This window comes from Camponotus vicinus, unplaced genomic scaffold (genome assembly GCF_025532165.1).
Source record: "Camponotus vicinus isolate PSW18456_S1 unplaced genomic scaffold, iyCamVici1.0 SCAF_6, whole genome shotgun sequence".
NCBI lineage: Eukaryota > Metazoa > Arthropoda > Insecta > Hymenoptera > Formicidae > Camponotus > Camponotus vicinus.
Genome location: NW_028141978.1, coordinates 13,371,317 through 13,393,762, shown reverse-complemented (window position 1 = coordinate 13,393,762; position 22,446 = coordinate 13,371,317). Strand labels below are relative to the sequence as shown.

At 29.8% G+C, this 22,446-nt stretch overlaps 1 protein-coding gene and 1 pseudogene across 1 annotated transcript; both read left to right on the top strand.

The window, feature by feature from the left end:
- The window catches only part of LOC145973611 (cytochrome P450 4C1-like), a 108,228-nt pseudogene extending 94,770 nt beyond the window's left edge, over positions 1-13,458 (top strand).
- LOC145973218 (uncharacterized) lies at positions 1,481-2,248 on the top strand. The gene is made up of 2 exons (XM_083102460.1): positions 1,481-1,589; positions 1,671-2,248. The coding sequence occupies exons 1-2, from the start codon at positions 1,483-1,485 to the stop codon at positions 2,230-2,232; spliced, it is 669 nt and encodes a 222-aa protein (XP_082958586.1). The 5' UTR covers positions 1,481-1,482; the 3' UTR covers positions 2,233-2,248.
- Positions 13,459-22,446: the final 8,988 nt, after the last annotated feature.

Genomic DNA, 22,446 nt, shown 5'->3' with positions numbered 1-22,446 from the left:
CTCAATTCGACGACTGCAAATTGATCAATGTGAAACTCTATCTGAACTCGGAATGTTATCCGTACGATATGAACCTGGATTTCGATAAAAGCAGATTGTCCATTCTGTACGACACGTACTCGCGCTTCTGCAAGAACTATTACGGATACGAGTATCTCGAGCCGAGTCTCTCCGTCTATACGTTTCAACAACTCGGTCCGTTCGTGATTATCGATTGTTCTCGACAAAACGAATCGGTCAAGAGCGCAACGGTGGATGTGAGATTGGAATTCGAATGTAAGGAGAACGTACCGGCGAATACCACTGCGTACTGTCTCATCATACACGATCGTGTGATCCAGTACAATCCGTTGACCAACGTTGTACGCAAAATCACCTAAGCGATAACATCGACACAAGAGAGGGGAGGAGGAGGAGGAGGAGGAGGAGGATATAAATCAAAGTGCTGCGAGATGATTTTAGAGTTTGCCATTCCTCTCGACTGACGCATCGAAGAGAGAAAGAGAGAGAGAGAGAGAGAGAGAGATCTCGTCATGTCTATACCAACGTTTGTGGATCTGCAACTCTCTAAATTTCTTAGAGTGAAGCTTGCACTCGAAAAATTGAGTGACTGGTCAAATCACTCTAGTTAGAGTGATTTTTCACTCATAGGAGTGAAAAATCACTCTAACTAGAGTGATTTGACCAGTCACTCAATTTTTCGAGTGCAAGCTTCACTCTAAGAAATTTAGAGAGAAGGATTTATTGTCGGGAGAAATTTTGTCGTGAAGGAAGCTGCGGTTCTGAGGAAGGGATATGTTCTCTCGCATTATTTTTTCGCAAGTCCTGTACCGTGGAGCGTGCTAACAAAATCTGAGCGATGTCAAGTCTCATGGGTGATTAGAAATCATCACGGATTACAATGGGAAGACGGAAACGTTCCGTATGGCTTGGCTCAGCGTGTAATTACAACAGCTATCGTTGGTACGATACACGAAGAAGAAGAAGAAGAATCGTCTGTCGTGTACGTTAAAGGACTTGAAAAGTGAAAATGATTGACCGATATACTAGGCGATGTGGGAAACGGCTATATTATTGAAACTTTGGATGCTGACTATGAAGATATTGATTCTCTAAATAAATTAGATATTACCAATAGTATGCGATGTGGAAAACATGTTAAGAATTGTGCATTACAAAATGTATTTAAAATATTTAACTGGTGGTCGCAACGCCTGAAAGAATTACAAGAAAATAAAATATGTAAACATTAATATGTTTTATCTCTGATTTCCCCTCCCTAAACCTTTCCATGCGTTTCTAAGAATTTTTTGTCTGAGCGTTATCTCCCCTTCTCCTAAAACTCAAAACGTTAGAAGTATTAATCCCCCCACCACATTATACTTTTGGAAGATGAGCGTCATCTATACTCGGTTATTTCTTATACGATCAGTGTCGCGTTAACACCGCTCTCGTGGTTCACTTTTCATAACTTCCAGAGAAATGTACTACGTCGAAAGAAGCAGCAGCGGCAGCGGCGTCGGAAGACGCGTGAATAATTACGTATCGAGTCGTGATAAAACTCGATCGTTTGAGAACAAATGTGACGAGTAAGTTTTTCGTTTAACTTCTTTCTATTTTTATATTTTTACAAATTGTATTACTATTATTTAATTTTAATTTTTCTGTAGCATTTCGTTGGAACGTCGTGCGGTTCGTATACTAGGTAGACGATACGCATTGACAGCTACGGGATTCAATTTCCTCGACATTGGTATCAACGTGGGTCCACCGAGTTACGTGGAGATTGCCATAGGAGATCATCGAGGAAAGGAACTGATATTATCTCTCGAAACGTGGAAGGGACCCTACGAGAAACGTCGTAATATTCAAAATTTCCTTCGGAACGACTCTAAAGATGACTTCAATTTCATAAGCGTTGGACCGCTAACAGTGAGAGTTCGTACGATTAACGACGTCAAACTCATAAGTCTCGAATCTTCAAACGTATGCTTGATGATGGTCGAATCGACGTTACATCGTATGTTCGATCTCGATCACTGCACAGATGTAACTTTTGATCGATTGGATAAAATTATCCAAACAGTTGATGTCAAGTTTACGCAATTCTCCAATATCGCGTCCACTGTAATAAATCCAAAAGAAATATCAAATGTAATACGCGCGAGTGCTGCTTTCAACAAGCATCAACTCGTCGATTGCGAACTGGCAGCTTTAGTTTTTAGTCCATAGTACGTAAGAAAAATATATAAAACATAAATAAAGAGTTTTAAGTCAAAATCATGACGTAATTTCTTCGCACGCATTTCCATCCACCCAATCCTTCAAAGAATATTTCTATTTATATTGTTTGTTAACTGGTAATATTGTATACTTGCGATAATACAGAGATGACAGAGAGAGATAAAAGGGATAAAGAGAGAAAGAGAGAGGGATATTCAGAGATTGTTGGAGGCACAAAAGAAAAATTCTTTTGTAACTGAACCTAGGGTTGAAAATGTGTTGTTATCTCGCTATGATTCATAGATTGCTCGAAAACGTCGGACCCCGAAATATTTCAAAAAATGTGTTGTTATCTACGTACTTCCATCCGCCCAATTCTTCAAAGAATACTTCTATTTATATTGTGTATGTTAAAAAAATATAATGAAGAGGACTCTGCTGCACTAGAGTATCATTTCTTTCGTTGCTCTTCTGTGTTTCGGTGGTTTTGTGCAATGGCTGAAGAAAACATAATTATCATCGACGACGATACGGATGATGATTACGATTGGATGGATCCAGTTGTGGCGGAGAGGATGGAGATAGAGAGAGAGGAGAGAGAGAGGAGAGAGATGGAAGATGATAATCTCTATGAATCAGACGAGGAAATAGAAATAGAACCCATAGCAGACAGTGATTATGAGAGTGATAGTAGTGATGAACTAATACACACTAAACATCGAAATTTAGACTTGACTGAAATAATGGCATAGGATCACACGAAGATATGTTGTATATCTTACTACTATGTGAAAGATGAATCCAAATATTGTACCGAGTGCTTCTATAGATTATCATTCCTGTTCTTAGAAGCTGGTTTTGTTCGGGAACATAGATGCACATATTATGAACATTTGGAAAATATGTCTTGCAAAGAATGTAATAAATCTTTGAATCAAATATTGGCCTGCAACATGTGCCCTATTTGCACAAATTAAAATAGATGATGGATAACATTATAAGTATCTTAATTTATTATATATCAAAAGTATTTTAAAATAAATTATTAAAATAATTTAAACTAATGAAATGCGTATGTTTTCTTCTGTTTTCAGAAACATAGCCCGACGGTCTATTTTATATATTATTATTATTATTTTTTATATTGTATACTTTTTATTAAACACACACATTTAAATAAATTATATATATATTTTTAATTGTAACAAAATCATGACGTAATTTCTTCGCACGCATTTCCATCCACCCAATCCTTCAAAGAATACTTCTATTTATATTGTTTGTTAACTGGTAATATTGTATAATATCTCAAAAATGTGTTGTTATCTCGCTATGATTCACAGATTGCTCGAAAACGTCGGATCCCGAAATATCTCAAAATATAAGTTTATGACTAATATTGTATACTTGCGATAATACAGAGAGAAAGAGAGATAAAAGGGATAAAGAGATAGATAGAGGGATAGAGGGATAGAGAGGGAGAGAGAGAGAGGGATAGAAATATAAAGGGATAAAGAGAGAGAGCGAGAGAGGGTGGAATAGAGAGAGACCCAAAATCTTCTTCATAGGAATACCGCCATTTTTTATACGTGCGTCCCCCGCCCCGCAGCCCCCGCGCCACCGAAATTCCCTCCGTCCCGCGTGACGTCATCCCTGATAGGACCTGAGTTAGAACCCGTGTGACGTCATTCCCCCACGCCGCTGAGATCCCCTCGCCCCTCACCCCCCCTGAGATCCCTGGGTTAGAACTCTTCTAGTGCTAACTACTAATACTCGCCCTAATTAATGATTTTGCAATAAGTTCTCAAAATTTTATCTTTTACAATAAAAAACAATTGCAAGTAATGGTCAAAAAATTAAAAATATTTTTATTGGATTCATACATATTTTTATTATATAAATAATGAACAAATTTATCATACTTTTTCATGAATCTTTAAAGTTAATCATAAATAATAGATAATTATAAAAAGATATACGATTAACACATTTCAGTGATCTTTCTATTATTCTCTCCCTCTTTATATCTCTTTCTATTTAGGATTACCATTTAGAATCACAAGATAATTACAATTTTGTCGAAGAATTAATACCACTTATTTTGTGACACGTGTGAAGAATTAAAGAAACAATAAAGAGAAGAAGCTTAATTTAACAGTTAAGAATATCAACGTAAAGAAACGATGTTTATAAGTATATTGTTATTATTCATGTTTATTTTATTGATATATTATTATTACGTACATTATGGAAGAAATGGACGACTTCTTCATCTTTTACCGGGACCTCCGAGCATTCCGATTTTTGGTCATGCATTCCTAGTCCAAGTTTCAGCAGGCAAGTACAAAATTTCTACTCTATTTACGTTAATTGACAAATGACTCGTCATTCGTGCATACATTCAAGCAAAAATATTAAATTTATAAATCTTTTGCTCTAAACGTATACCAAGATTATTGCATACAGATTACATATCTGAGCACTTCCCTTTGGAATAATCATTTGTAATTAATTTTTTTTTATTATTTGTCTGTTTTCAAGATTAAGATGCGTTAATATTAAAAATAACAATAAAATTAGAACTAAAATTTTTGAATCGATAATTAAAGAATAAATCATAATTGGCAAATTAGAGATACGGTGCAGTAATTGGAGCTCAAGAAGGGGACAACACTTCCTTGCTTCTGATTACTCGTATATTTTAAATTAAATATAATTAAATAATATAATTACATTAACAAGAATGAAGATTTCCGATGATATTTTGATCCCTCTTCAGCGCGATATTAACAATATGCATTACAAAGTATTATATAAGTGTTTAACGCATCAAATTATAAAAATATCTGTCTTTGACCCGTAGATTAGTTAGAACGCATAGACGTTAGATTGTATCTCGCAGATATCTGTTTTAAATAATTCTTCAAATTATTGTATTGTAATGTGCCAATGTGTTAAATCCCAAGTAAATCTAACAAGTAAAAATATGAATACAAAGAAATATTACATAATATACGTAATATATGCAATATACGAAATATACGTAAATTAACTCTTTACATTTTAATTACTAGTCATAAACATGACTCATCAGATTCTGTGCTTTTTACAAATTGATAATGATATATCGTTGTGTATCTCTCATGTTGACTTGAGATTCAATTGGACTTGAGATGGAATTGGACATATTTCTTTCAATTTGCTATTTTATTACAGGTATGTCGATGATATATCTTTGGCGGTTCCCTTTTCCATGTTCAATGGAATCTTGGATATCTTCAACTCTCTGTTCATCCGAGATTTCAGTTTACAATGGAGGAAGGAATAATAAATTTAATTTCTTCGATGTTACGATAGTCGCGAACAATAATTTAATTGAATTTGAGATCATAAACCCACTTTTTCTGGGAGATATCTAAATTATAAATGGAATCATCCACTATGCTATAAGAGAGGAATAATTGTAGGACTGATGGATATCGTGCCTTTTAATTGTCACATCCCAGATTTCATCAAAAAAACTTTGATCTATGATAATGAGCATTCTCTTGGACAATGGTTATCCTCTGGCTTACATTTTCAATGTAATACGAGAACATCTGAGATTGCTATTAGCCAAGAATCAAACAAATTTAGAGTTTAATGAGAACCATCCCTAGAAAAACCCTCTTCATATTTCAATACCTTACATATCAATAATGATTTTCGGAACAATTTAAACGAATTCTTAGCGATCATCACACGAGATTTATTTTATTTCGGCCTAGATAAATTTCGTAATTTTGTCATAAAAACATAATGCCAAAAGATTCATACAGCAATGTATAAAGTCTCATGTAATGATAATGTAATGTATTGTTGTCAATTGTAATGTTAAACAATTAATTAACACTACAATTGACAACAATATATTGTAACACATGTCTTCAAGCGTATTTGATCTATCGTTTTTGATCCAGTATATTGATTTTTTCGGAAGATAGTTCATATTATTTGAAAGCAGACTTCTAGATGGCGTTACTAACGCTGGTACAAATACTAACAAAGGAGTTTACAGACCCTGGATTTAACACATTGGCACATTACTGTACAATAATTTGAAGGATTATTTGAAATAATGTAAAATGTACCAGATATCTGCGAGATATAATTTAACGTTATCTACACTACGTTATTCTAACGTTATCTATCGAAGACAGATATTTTTATAATTTAATGCGTTATCGCATTGAACTGAGGGGGGATTAAAAGATCATCCAAAACGTTCGCTTTTGTTAGTGTAATTATATTTAATTTGAAATATACGAATAATCAGAAGGAAAGAAGTGTTGTTTCTTTCTTGCACTCGAACTACTGCGCTGCGTTTCTAATTTGTCAATTTTGATTTAATTTTTAATTATTATTATTCGAAATAATTTTCAAATTTATTCAATTTTATTTAATTTTATTTAATTTCTGTATCGATATTTATAATATATTTTTTAGTGGAACAATGGAAATTATTGTGTACACTATATGATAAGTATTATCCTATTATGAAAGTATGGGGATTATTCGAATTTGATGTGTCTATCCGTCATCCAGATGATCTGGAGGTAATATGGAAATTTCTGGGAATATTTAATTCTTTTTAGACATTACTTTAGCTGGAGATTTAGGAATCTCGTATTTCACAAGAAGATATTTGCTGAAAATATTTCTTAAAAACATAAAAAGGATTGATACAGAACTCTATACAGATTAGATTAAAATATGAGATACAATTAATAAATTATTTGTGCATCTGAGATTGAATGCTATAATAAATAGATGTTTCCGGTGATTTTAGAAGATATTAAGCAGCACTAAGCACATCGAGAAAAGTCGATTATATAATATGTTACATCCCTGGTTCAGCACAGGTCTCCTCACCAGTACAGGTAACATAACACTGTTAACATACAAACTTTTTTATTACAGTTTATTGTCGTATATTATAAGGGAGTATTCTAGTATAGCAAGTCGGACTTTTTTGGATATTTTGCAAGTATTTGATATGAAAAATATGCCTACAAAAAGATTTCCAATTGACAAAATTGACACAGTTATAGCACAGTTATAGCTCCCCGGTAGAGAGCGATCTCCGGCGCGCACTCGGCATTCGGGCCGCACGGTGCACAATAGAGCATTGTGTCGGCATTTATATTTCGGCTAGATTCGGCTAGTGAATTGCTGGAACGTTATTTAAGAGAAACACAAAATAACAACTAAAATTTTTTGAATTTATTGACTTTTGGACTTTTGCTCCAAAACATCTTCATTCTGGAGCAAAGATTGAAGTATAGCAACTTTTTTTTTTATCTTCAATGAAGGATTTATACCGATTTTGAAAGTTACGAACTTAATGAGTCACTATTGGTCACAGCAAGCAAAGATGCAAATTCTCGGAACGAAGCTCGTATTATCCGCTCGAAACGGCGTTCAACTGATTTCGTTAGAGACGAAAAACTAAATCGCAGGGAAGAGAGAACAGCTCAGTAGGACTTTTATGAGCAGGAGAAAGGTCCCTTGTATGGCCCTGCACTAGCTTGATTGTAAGTAAAATTATCTCTATGTAATCAATGTGAAAATCTGTAAATACTTTTTTTGCTTCTCATGATATCTTATGATATCTTATGATGTCTCAAAAACCGGTTGATCAATTTGATATGAGTTGATCAATCAAATATGTACACATCTTCAGCATAAATATAGTTAAAGCCCCTCCCAAAATCAAGTCAAAATATTATTCTTTTAATTTTTACAGCTTTTTAATGGTGAAAAAGAATGGCAAAAATCGAAATTTAATTTTCTAAATGACATTTTTTTAAATTTTCAATATTTTCTTCATTTCGATATCTATAGCCAAACTCATACTAATTAAAAATCTCTCTGGTTTTTTTGTTTTAGATTTTAGAAGCAGAACAGCCAGAATCATAAGAGCCATGGACTTTGGAGCCAAATTTTTATTTATTATCTTATTCAATTTTGTGTACCGCACTTATTTATAATTATTTTTTAGTAAAAAAATTTTGAAATATACTTCAAGTATGTACATATAAATTTTTGGGATGCGGTGAGAAAAACCGCATCCAAAAAAAACACACTTTTTTTTAAAAAAATTTGCGAAAATAGCATACAAAATTTCGGCTTTTAGACTAGAATACTCCCTTAATACCCCCTTGTGTGAACATAATAACGCAAAGTTGAAAACAAATAATGAACCAAATAAATAAAAAAATAATAAGAATTGCTATACCGGTCGAAACGTTAAAGTTGTAAAAAATAAAAATAAATAAATCCGGTCGAAGATGACGCAAATATGATTTTTTGAAGTAACAGAATTTTCGTGTGACAAATAAATTACGCATTGTACAAACACATTCAATTTTAATAAGACTCACATCCTTTTGAAATAATTTTTCTCACTTTCACTCGAAATATTTAATACTTAATTATTTCGGTTGCACTGAAGTTTGTTATCAATTTATCTCTATCACAAAAAAATCAAATAACTGCAATGAAATATTACATTTAAAAGAATGCTGTAAATGAAATCATATCGAGATAATTTTGCCGGATACATATATTCTCAACTAACTAAAAGTAATAGAGATGATCTCTCTATAAGATATTTCAGTTAAAAATTTTCAAATGTAAATCAAACATCATTATGTGACAGACATTTTTAATAAATTTTAGTATATTTTTTATTTATCAATCTATATAGATTTAAATTTTTATTTATGTTTTTATATTTTTTTATGATACTTTCGCTCATATTTTATAATATTTTTGTATTGACATTGATGAAACAAGGACCTGAATTAGGCCGAAACGTTTGTATCTCGATCATTTATTTGATTTATTATAATTTAATATGAATTATTGATAATAATTGCATATATTTTGTTACGCTCGTACATCAGCGCTTGGTTTTTAACCTTCTGCAATTTGTTTTTGATATAAAGATTTAATTACAAAATAATAATTAAATTCAAGTTAATACTTTCAATACTTACCTTTTGTAATAATTTTATGAGAAGATATATTTAAAAGATTATAAAAGAATTTTGCGATATAAAATGAAAAACGTAGAATAATATTGTTATTTAATAATGGGCAGTAAACATTAAACTAATTGTAAGAGAGACACTATAATATGTATAAATCTTATATTCCATTATTTGTATTTATCGCATAATTTTATCTTGTTTTTGTTTCAGGCGTTAAATGGCAAGCACGGCGAAAGATATTAACTCCTGCATTCCATTTTAATATATTAAATCAGTTTGTTGATACCTTGATCAAGGAAAGTGATTGCATGACAAAATCTTTGAAGGATGTCGGAGGCACAGTTGTAAAGGATTTATTACCATTTATTAGTGAATATACCCTAAACGCGATATGCGGTAATATTCTAAATGACTACAACTTAAGAAAAGAATTTGTTTCTACACGAAGTATCACATGAACACACACACGCGCACACACATACCGCGACGTAGATACACGCACGCATACGATGAACGATACAATGAAAATAAATAATATTCGATTTTTTATTGTCAAAGCTATCAATTAAATATTCACTCGTAATAATCTTCGATTGTTCGATCTCGACACAGAGTGTCCCAGAATGGACGGACACGAAATGCACAGCTTGACTGTCCGTGCCAGAAGAAACAATTTTTCCTTTGGCAAAAATTTGTCTGAATACTACTTTTTAAATAAAAACAACTTTAAGCTAACGAATGAGTGCTCTAGGCCAGATAGGCAGTGAATCAGATATGGTGTACGGCATATTATTAGTAAAGTCGGATTTTTCGCGCGTAGTAATGATTAACCAGCGATGTATGAATTTATAGACGGAGGATAGACTTTGGCAGACTTAAGCAAACTCATCTAACTGTTTCAATTGAGTGATTAATAGTGATTATTATTTTGAATTTGCGATTTTAAGTTCAATTAAGTTGTGGAATTGAAAATATATGATTCCCATACTTTCTATAAAAAATATTTTTTATTTATTTATATTATCAAGAAATGTGTTTTGTTTAACAAATTCTTTTCTGTTCAAGTTTAATAAATTTCTTATAATTATATACTTATAAATATATATATATGTATATCGCTAATCGTACAATATTTTCTAAAAAAAAAAAAACTTTTTTTTATTTTCACCGGTACATCTTTCTATTTATATTAAATACGTTATTAAGGCCGTGTTTATTGCGCATGCACGAAAAACCCGAGCTATTTGCCAATTGTACGGCTACATGGCGCTTGAGCCTGTACGCTATTTTATGTTTACTTTTTTTTAAAAACGTTGGATTCAAAATTATTCACATGTCATCTAATCTATTTATTTTATTTTCAAACGTTATTTCAGTGATATCATCTAGAAAATGTTCTTTTATTAAATAAATTGTATTCAAAATAGCATGAATTGTATTCAATATGCATGATATTGAAATATCATGCATAGTTTTTATAAAATCTTTAATAATATAGTAAAACTCTGTGCGCGCACCACTCCTGTGATTTATGCGTAATTTAATTAATTGTTACCGTTTAAAAACTAGTATTTAAATGCACTTTTGCCAGAGGAAAAAGTTGTTTCTGCTGGCATGGACAATCATACTGTGCATTTTATGTCCACGATTTCTGGAAACTCTGTATAATAAATACATTTTAGAAACTGCCATGGGGGTCTCTCTGCAAAAATTCGGCGAATTCCAACAACAGTATCGAAATGCAATTCACGAAATAATTGAATTGTTAGTTTATAGGTAATTTAATACATGAAAGTATAATAAATAATTGTGTGACATATCTATGATCCTTCATTATAATGATACAGCTATACATTTTAAAAAATAGATTGATTATTAAACAATCATGTGAAGGTGACCAACTGTTTATATCAATGTTAAATATTGATTTGTTTAAGCCCGTAATTGGCAATTAAAATGTATTGTGCATGCTCCATTAAATGTTTTATTTCGAATTGCTTTCAATCTTGAAACTATTGAAAAATTAAGAAAAATGAATTGTGTGGGCAAAATTTCTAGATTAAAAAATATTTAGCTTTGATAAAAAAATATTTAGCTAAAACGAAAATACAATGCTTTTAGAAGGATCTACATAACTTTTTCTTCACACATAGTTTTAAATTTTTTATATATTGTCTATAATCTATGATTATTTAGAGTTAAGATTACTCTATTACTTCATGATGGCTTTAAATAAAGCTTTTACAAAATAACATTATTATTGAAATTATATAACTATAAATGAATTTCGGTTTAGAATAACTAGGCCTTGGTTGCTTAATGATTTAGTATTCTCACTTACGCCACAAGGAAGAAAAAAAAAAAATCTTGAAGATATTGCATGGATTTACAGAGAAAGTACGTTATAAGTCATGTTATCTCAAGTCCTTCAAACACTTTTAAAAATTACAATAAATCTCATAATATTAATAACATATTATATTATTAATATTTATAATGTAATACTATATGCCTTTGCTATTTAATACAAAAATTAAATATTTCGTGTATAGGTTATCGCGGAAAGAAAACTTTATCATGATCGCACAAATAATCGATTCTTAAAGAATCTTGAAGATGAAAAAGAGACTGAGGCAGAAGATGTCGAAGTATTTGGAAGTATGTAAGAAATCAGAGCTTCTAACTTAAATTCAATTTCGCAATGTAAAATTATAAATTATACTTGCACTAAATTAAACTATTTACATTAAATATATATATAATGACACGAAATGATGCGTTATATGTCCGATATAAAAATAAATTATTGCTATTTTTAAGAATTACTATTTGTAAGGAAGTTTAAATTTTAAACGAGAACAATGTTATATATAGTTAAAGCGTGATATACAAAAATGTGATAATCGTTAATATGCCTTGCTTATTTCTAGTTAAAAAAAAACGGCTAGCCATGTTGGACCTTTTAATAGCCGCATCTCGAGAAAGTTCTTTAACTGATTTGGACATAAGAGAGGAAGTCGATACTTTCATGTTTGAAGTACGCATATGTAATATTTTTTTTAATTTTTTGTACATATTATCTAAGCACATAAAACAATATGATGATCTGATTGCAGGGTCATGATACTACAGCAGCGGGCATAATGTTTGCTTTGTTATTATTAGCTGAACACAAAGATGTTCAGGTACATCTCAATATTTTATGATATATTATTTAAATTGCAATTTTTATTTAAAGTAATACAAATATCAAGTTTTTCTTTACAGTGTATTTTTCTATACGTAATAAATCAATATATAAAAATTCCGAAAAAATTAAAACATCTCAAAACAAATGTGAACAATATATTTTGATTTATTATAAATTTATTTATATTTATGCATATAAAAAAAATTGAAAATATATTTTAATTATTATTATCGATGTCATAGGAACGTGTGAGGGTTGAAGTTAATACCGTGATGCAAGAGAACGGAGGGAAACTTGCATTGAAATCATTGCAAAATTTATCATATTTAGATAGATGTTTAAGAGAAGCGCTACGTTTGTATCCCAGCGTGTTTTTAATATTTCGAGATACTGCGGAAGATGTAAAACTACGTAATTAATCACTTTATGTCACATAACACGAAGCATATATTATCGAACGTAAAATTTAATATATTATATTACATTTTAAAAGTACAATATTGTGTACATTTTGTTTTTCTCAAAAAAATTCTTTTGTTTTAATTTAAAATTTTTTATTATAAATTTTGAAATTCTGTAATATTTTTCAGATTCATATGTCGTACCTGCTGGAACGATCTTACATCTTAATATTTACGGAGCTCACAGAGATCCTAATTTTTGGCCAAATCCAGAAGTATTTGATCCAGATAGATTCTTGCCCGAAAAAATGCAGAATCGTCATCCTTATTCCTATCTGCCATTCAGCGCAGGACCAAGAAATTGCATAGGTGAATTGGTTGTGATTATCGTTTCTCTTCATGCTGATAATTTTTGACAGACTTCGAATTTTATGTATTATTAGGTCAACGATTCGGTATGTTGGAATTGAAGGCTATGATAGCTCCTTTGGTGCACAATTTTTATTTGGAGCCCGTTGAATATTTGAAGAATATTCAGTTGAGGACCGATATAATACTTCGTCCTTCTCATCCGGTTCATATAAGATTTATCCCCATCAAATGCAAATAGCCGTTTAATACTAACGCAAATACTATATGAATGAAAGATATGCAAATTGCGAGAAAATCGTTATACATATTATATATGCAATTATAAACAAAATACACACTGTATATGAACATTATATTTAATTGTAAATATATGGAGATAGATATTGTTTACTAACAAAAGTATAGAAAATTTTTAACATTTTTAACATTTAAAAATCAATACGATTCTCATTTAAAAAATAATTATTTGACTAGAAAGTCATCTCTGCAAGAAGTGGGAGTTACATGCGTCGATTTAACTTCGTTTGCCTTGACGTGCTACATCTTTGTTCAAGATTAAAATAGTCAAGACCTTTTTGTAGGGTCTTTGATGCTACAGTTGGATTTTTGTAGACTGTCAATAGGGATGTCTCATCTGCGTATGTTGCGGACATTACATGGACGTTTATAATTACTAAGGCCGCAGTATATTGTAAGTACAGCACTGGGCCAAGCACGTTGCTCTGAGGAATTACACCGTAAAACTGAGAGACCGCGTCATCTTGTTTCATAAAATATCGAGCTTGAAGGTAAGATTGTAGGATATTAAAATAATGGATTGACAGATTTTGTTTTATCTTATAGGATAGTAGGATAATATGACAGTAAAATAATGGATTGATAGATTTTGTTTCATCTTATATTGCAATTCGCCAGACTCTATCAAACATTTGAGAAATATCGAGGAAGACTTCAGAGCATTAACTTTTTGTATCGATTCCTTTATGGATTCTCCTGTCCAATTTATGTAGTAAGCAGTGTATATAATGAGATTATTATATATTATACATATATTATATAATTATATAGAATGAGAGAAAATGAAAAAGATTGGAAAAGAATAAAAAGAGAATATGAGAATATGAGAATATAAGAGAAAGAAAGAGAGAATTGTATAGAATAAGAGAAAATAAAAAAGAGCGTGCGAAGAGATGTGCGAAAATCAGAATGATTGAAAGAAAATGAAGGAAAATAAATTAAATTAAATTACAGGAAGATTAGTCAATTTTAAAATATTAATTAATTAATTTTAATATTATGTTATTAATTTTAATAGCTTAGAATAATAATAAAAATAATAATAATAATAATAAATCTAAATAAATATAAATATAAATAAATTTAAATATAATAATAAATATAAATAAATATAATAATATATTCATCATTTTAAACAAAAAACAATTGATTATCATAACCATTTATGCATCGATAAAATAATTATTTGAGCTCTGATTGACTAAACAACCACTCATGTTTTGTGAACGTTGCTAATGAATTTTTAGGACCATCACACACGAAATTGCATAGCATAAGACCATATGAATCAATGAGCATCGAGTATTAAGTCGCCATATTAACTTACATAACATAATACTCGATGCTCATTGGTCCATATGGTCTTATGTTATGCATATGCAGCTATGCAATTTCATGTGTGATGGCCTTCACAATTATAAATCATAATGTTGCGAGTGTCATTAGAGACAAAATCGCTTTGCATATGTGCGTGCAAGAGTATGTGTGTAAATGTTGAAAAATGTCACAACTGGTATAGGATTATCATACCTCAGAATTGATAGCACTAATTTTATTCAAACTCAAAAGTCGCAATCGAAAATTTGCATCAATATATCAATGTATTAGAAAAATGCTGTTAAATTTTTGATTATGACTTTAGTTACTGAGATATTTTAAACGAAAGTTTATTTATGAAAATATTCGGGATAAACTATTTGATAACGCCCCGATATGTCGAAAATAGTGACTCTCAACGGTCGGGTCCGGTTCATTCATTGTTATGTACTTGGCATCACGATACTACCGCGTCGCTTGATTAGTTTCTATGATTTTTACATATATCTTTATTATATAACATTTTTAATATTTCAAAACATGATAAATCAAGAATATAACTTCGTAATTCTTGTATTTCTAATAAACTATAATTTTCAAAAATTATATAATTATTTTTATAGAAAAAAAGGAGACTTAAACAATATATACACTTATATGTATACATATGCACTATAAACACTTCAACAACAATATTTTTGGCGTGGAAGTGACATCTCGTTTTATTATCATGTTGCTTTCAATATCAATCTTCTTTAATGACACGAACTAATCGAGTCATTAGATTAATGATATATAAATGATATTTATTAATGATATATATATATATATATATATATATATATATATATATATATATGATTAATGATATGTAATATTTATAATACTGACTAGAACAACATTGACTTGATTTATTTAATATTCTAAATCCCAACGAAAGATCCAGATTATTAAACAAATTATTTTTGAGGAGAGGATCCCTCGTTGGGATTCGTAATATTAAACAGATTTTTCTCAATTGGATGGGTAAATGGGAAGTAGTCCATTTATTGTACGTATTAAAATATTCTGATGTCGAGTGTATGCAAGATAATTGTACATATATTATCGAGATAAGTATTTATAAAAAACATTTAATAAACAATAATTAATAAAATTAATGGACGTTTTTCAAAGACGTTTTTTCTTATACTTCTTAAACATCTTTTTATATTTTAAAAGTTTATTTATAAAATTTGAAGCGATCTGCACTTGTAGCAAAACACGTTTTAATATTATAAATACATTGTAGCATAATATTACTATTATATTATAATGTTTCAATGTTAAGTCTATGTAACGTTTTTGCAATCTTTCGGTGTTGTATGGGATTATACTTAAGATAAGATTATTTTTGATAATTTTATTTTATTTTACACAAACTGTCAAAATTGAAAATTAGCTAATTTGTCAACTGCAAATAATATAAGTGAAGCAAGTCGCAACGCACATATCGGTATCAAAAAAAAGAAGCAACGATACACTTCGAGACTTTCGAAGTAATATACCTTTTTTAGAAAGAATTAAAGAAATAGTTGTAATTACTATAAATATAGTTATTTTCAATGTCAATTATAAAGTTAAAGTTATTATTACTAGACACAAGGTTATTATTCTATTCTGAATCACAATTATGGCATACATAATAAGAATCGCCTTTGGTACAGTTATTATGGGACCAACCCTTACAATATGTTACTTTCGTCCACAGAGTGTTACTTTTGTCCTTAGACACATTTTTTAGAATAGAAGTAATATAATCTAAATATGATTCAAGACTTATCCAAATCAACTATAAAAATTTATAAACACAATGTAAAAGAATGCACCGGTAAATAATTACGTCGATATATATACTTTAATTAAGCATAGATAAAAAAACTAAAACACAAAATACTTACATGAATAATGTAAATACACTAATTTCACTCCTGCATATGCAACCGACGCGATCATTCTACAACAATTAGCTGAAAAGAAAGGGAATCGGAGCGTACGCGTTTGACTATATGTATAGTAAAAATTATATTCAACATATTATGTAGGTTAGTAAGAGGCTTGTTATTTTCATGACGCTGTTACCTTTGCCCCCGGTCTGCCCTATAAATATATATACAGGGTGTTGAAAAAAAAGGGTCACATATTTTGATAGCAGGTAGTATTGATCAAAACAAGAAGAAAAGGTCTAATTAACATGGGTCCTAAGACTAATATCTTCAAAGATACAAGCTATTTTGTTATTTGAGCTCTTTGTCATTTTCTTATTAGTCGTGTCATCTTTAGAATGTAATGAACAAAGGAGTAGGGGAGAGTGGGGTACAATGGGGATATCTCTTTTCTATGTGCCTTAAAAAATAAAAAATAAACAAAGAGAGATAAAGAAACAATTTTTATTTTAATATGAAATGTAATCATTTATCTTCCATAAAAAAACTGAAGTAAAGAAACTGAATGTATGATAACATAATAAAAACTCTTTTTTTACAAAAAACAAAAAATTTTAATGCTGACTCAGCATTAGAGGAGGTGCTCTATGTGATTGCCATTCACTCTCACGCATCTTTCAGCCCTACGTCTTAGAGAATCACGCACTTGTTCATTACATTCTAAAGATGACACGACTAATAAGAAAATGACAAAGAGCTCAAATAACAAAATAGCTTGTATCTTTGAAGATATTAGTCTTAGGACCCATGTTAATTAGACCTTTTCTTCTTGTTTTGATCAATACTACCTGCTATCAAAATATGTGACCCTTTTTTTTCAACACCCTGTATATAGAGAGAGATTAATGATACATACATGTGTGTGTGTGTGTGTGTTTGTCATTAAGCAAGGAGGAATTGTTCAATCGTCTGTATCTCAAGCATAAAATTCTGATTATTAATATGCCCTTGAGCTAATGAACGGCTATAAGTCTGCGATTTACATTATCAGTTCAAGAAGAATGATTTTACTGGCATGTGTATCTCCTTGGTGAGATTTACAATTGCATTTTAAACATTGGAGTGTTTCAATTGATCGTCGTATTAGAAAATTTATCAGGTAATATATAAAATAAAATTTTATAATACTATTGCAAAATCCAAACAATGGTTAATAATACTATAATTATTTTAAGAGCATGATTTTAATATAAATATTTAATATAAATTTTTCAAACATCACAAGCTGTCAGTTTTATACGATTTTTTTTGTTATAATTTTATTAAATATATATTATAACAGAAGTATTTTTACACAAATATGTTTAAGAATTAGATACACAACAAAACGATAGAACAAACACTTATAAGAAATCACAATAATTATAAAATTTGTATATTATATGAAAACACAATATAATAGAATAATAATTTTGTTAAAAAGTAAAATAAAAATTAATAAAATAAATCTTTGTTTATGACACAATTTGCGAATGCTTAATCAAATAGTTTTGGTTTATTACAAAATGCTCTGTTTACAAAACAATATAAGTATATTTATAGATCTAATTGTAAGATACTTTCGAACAAAGATTTGCATAGAAGTGAATTTTAAGTGGACATTGTGATGTAATCGCTTAAGAATTTTATACATTTATACAGTCATAGACTAAATAAAATTATAATTAAAATATTAATGCTAAAAACAATTTATATGTTAAATGTTTGCGACAAGAATTGATACAAGAATTGATATAAGAATTGATATAAGAATAATACTAGTCCTATTTATGATACTATTAATAGTTTTACAATAAATTCTTACGAAATTTTATCTCTTACAATAAAAAGCGATTTGCAAGCAATGGTCGAAAAATTAAAAATATTTTTATTGGATTTATATATTTTTTATTACATAAATAATATTTTTTTTCCATTTACAATGAGCAAGTTCAACATATTTTTTCATAAAAGTTGATTATAAAAAATATACAATTAACGCATTTCAGTGATCTTTCTATTATTCTCTCTCTGTTTATGTCTCTTTCTATTTAGGATTAACATTTAGAATAACAAGATAATTATCAATTTTGTCGGAGAATTACTACCATTTATTGTGTAATACATGTGAAGAATCAAAGAAACAATAAACAGAATAAGCTTAATTTGACAGTTAAGAATATCAACATTAAGGAACGATGTTTATAAATATATTGTTATTATTCATATTTATTGTATCGATATATTATTATTACGTACATTATGGAAAAAAAGGTCGACTCCTTCATCTTTTACCGGGACCCCCTAGCGTTCCGATTTTCGGCAATATGTTCCAGCTCCCACTTTCAGCAGGCAAGTACAAACTATCTACTCTATTTAATTGACAAATAACTCATCATTTATGCATACATACACAAGCAAAAATATTAAAACCATAAATCCTTTGCTCTGAAACGTATACTTATCAAGATTATTATTATACATACAGATTACATATCTGAGCACTTCTCTTTGGAATAATCATTTGTAATTAATTTTTTTAATTATTTTTCTATTTTCAAGATAAAGATGCGCTAATATTGAAAATAACAATAAAATTAGTTGTACTAAAATTTTTAGATAATTAAAGATTAAATCAAAATTGGCAAATTAGAGATACAACACGATAATTGGGGCGCAAAAGAGAAACAATACTTCCTTCCTTCTGATTACTCGTGTACTTCAAATTAAATATAATTATATTAAAAAAGATGAACGTTTCGAATGATCTTTTGATCCTTCTTCAGTGCGATGTTAACAATATGCGTTACAAAGTGTTGCACATGACTCATCAAATTATAAAAAGATCTGTCCTCGATGCGTTGATTAGTAGAACGCATAAATGTTAGATTGTATCTCGCAGATATGTGGTAGCACATGTTTCAAATAATTCTTCAAATTATTGTAATATGCCAATGTTTTAAATCTAACAAATCAAGTGAAAATATGAATACAAGGAAATATTACGTAATATGCGTAATATACGAAATATACGTAAATTAACTCTTTATACTTTAATTACTAGTCAGAAACATGACTCATCAGATTCTGCGCTTTTTACAAATTGATAATGATATATCGTTGTGTATCTCTCATGTTGACTTAAGATTCAATGATGGAATTAGACATATTTCTTTCAATTTGCTATTTTATTGTAGGTATGTGGATAGCTTTGGCAATTCTTTCTTCTATGTTCAATGAGGTCTTGGATATCTTCAACTCTTTTCATCCGAGATTTTAGTTTACAATAAAAGAAGGAATAATAAACTTAATTTCTTTGATGTTACGATAGTCGTGAACAATAATTTAACTGAATTTGAGATCATAAACCCACATTTTCTGGGAGATATCTAAATTAAAAATGGAATCATTCACTATGCTATAAGAGAGGAATAATTATAGGATTGGTGGATTCTTATTGTCACATCCCAGTGCCTTTTTATTGTCACATCCCAGATTTCACTAAAAAAACTTTGAGCTGATAATCAGTATTTCCTTGGATAATGGTTATCCTCTGGCTTACATTTTCAATGTAATACGAGAACATCTGAGGTTGCTATTAGCCAAGAATCAAACAAATTTAGAGTTTAATGAGAACCTTTAAAGAACCCTCTTGATATTTCACAATACCTTACATATCAACAATAATATTCAGAACAATTTAAATGAATTCTTAGCGATCATGACACAGGATTATCTTATTGACCTACATAAATTTCAGTTAGTTTTGTCATAAAAACATAATGCTAAAAGATTCATGCAGCAATATATAAAGTCTCATGCAATGATTGCGAAGCGTCATATGTCGGTTAGATTAGTAGACAAATAAAAAAACGAATTTCGGGATACCGAAACTATATCCAGAGTAATACTTCGCAATTTTTAGTCATAACCAATCATAGACTCAAATTTGGTCATGATTTTAATTGGGGAGAATCTGAAATTTTGGACAGAGAGTCCTGATTTGACAAAAGATTTGTCTCTGAAATACTGTTTATCAAAGACAAAAAATAGCTTGAATTAGCAGAGTAATATAGAGGACTTGCATCACGCATTTGCAACGATAATCGATAATTTATCGAAAATATGAGATGTTTGTTCACATATTTATATGTTTGCTATTATCAAGTCAACCGAGTTTGTTCTCAGTTGAGTCTATGTGTACGGTGCGCATGGTGCTTGAGGCTGTAAGCTATTTTATGTTTATTTTTTAATTTTTTTAAAAACAGAATCAAAATTATTCACATGTTATCTAATCTATTTATTTTATTTTCAATCATTGTTTCAGTGATATCAATTAGAAGTTGTTCTCTTATTAAATAAATTATATTCAAAATAGCGATATTGAAAAATATCATGCATAGTTCTTATAAAATCTGGGTAAATATTTACATTATCTTTACATAGCCAGCCCCAAATGACTTGACTTTGACATATATTATTAAGATCACTGCCCTGAGTAACATCCAAAAGATTTTAGGCGTCGTTCGTTGTTTATTAAAAAATTATAAACAAAAAAGACACGAATTTCACGTAATCTTTAAACTTAATCTTGTGCATTTAATGGAATGTTTTTTTGACATATACGTGGTTATTTAATTATTTATTTTGCGTTTTTAAAAATAAGAAATAGTTATTAATAAATATTAAATTATTCAGAAGTGATATGGAGTGGACCTCGTTTAGTGTGGAAAATTGCAAACCTATGTGGAAGCGTATAATAATAGACCTCGCTTCGCACTGACTCAGGGGTGATGTGGGGTGGACCTCGCTTCACGTGGAAAGTTGCAAACCTATATGAAATCAAATCTATGTGGAACTGTACAATAGAGATCTATTATTGTATGATTTCACATAGCTTTGCAACTTTCTACGTGAAGCGAGGTTCACCCCACACCATCCTTGAGTCAGTGCGAAACAAAGTCTATTATTGTACGCTTCCACATAGGTTTGTAATTTTCCACACAAAACCAGATTCTCAATTATAATCGATGTATATGCAAAGGTCAAAGAAATTGAGATGTTCTTCAATATGCTTATTCCTTTATAACTTTAGGAAGGAAAACGTTGTTTCTTCTGGCATAGACAATCATATTGTGCATTTTATGTCCACGAATTCTGGAACACTCTCTATAATAATAAATAAATTTTAGAAACTGCCATGGGCGTCTCTTTGCAAAAATTCGGCGAGTTTCAACAACAGTATCGAAATGCAATTTACGAAATAATCGAAATGATAATTTATAGGTAATTCAATATATGAGAGTATAATAAATAACTGTGTGACATGTCTGTGACATGTCTTACTTAAATTATTATAATGTTATAGCTATACATTTTGAAAAATAGATTGATTATTAAACAGTCATATGAACAACTAGTGTTTATATCAATGTTAAATATCGATTTGTTTAAGTCCGCAATTAGCAATTAACATGTATTGTACATGCTCTATTAAATGTTTTAATTAAATTGCTTTCAATCTTGAAACTATTGAAAAATTTAAAAAATATGAATTGTATGGGAAAAATTTGTAGATTAAAAAATATTAGATTTGATAAAAAAATATTTAGCTAAAACAAAAATACAATGTTTTTAGAAGGTTCTCT

Bases quoted from the DNA above. Each gene is read 5' to 3' on its own strand.
- LOC145973218 (XM_083102460.1), top strand. From the start codon at position 1,483: ATGTACTACGTCGAAAGAAGCAGCAGCGGCAGCGGCGTCGGAAGACGC. The intron at 1,590-1,670 runs GTAAGTTTTTCG...ATTTTTCTGTAG, and splicing joins TTTGAGAACAAATGTGACGA to CATTTCGTTGGAACGTCGTG.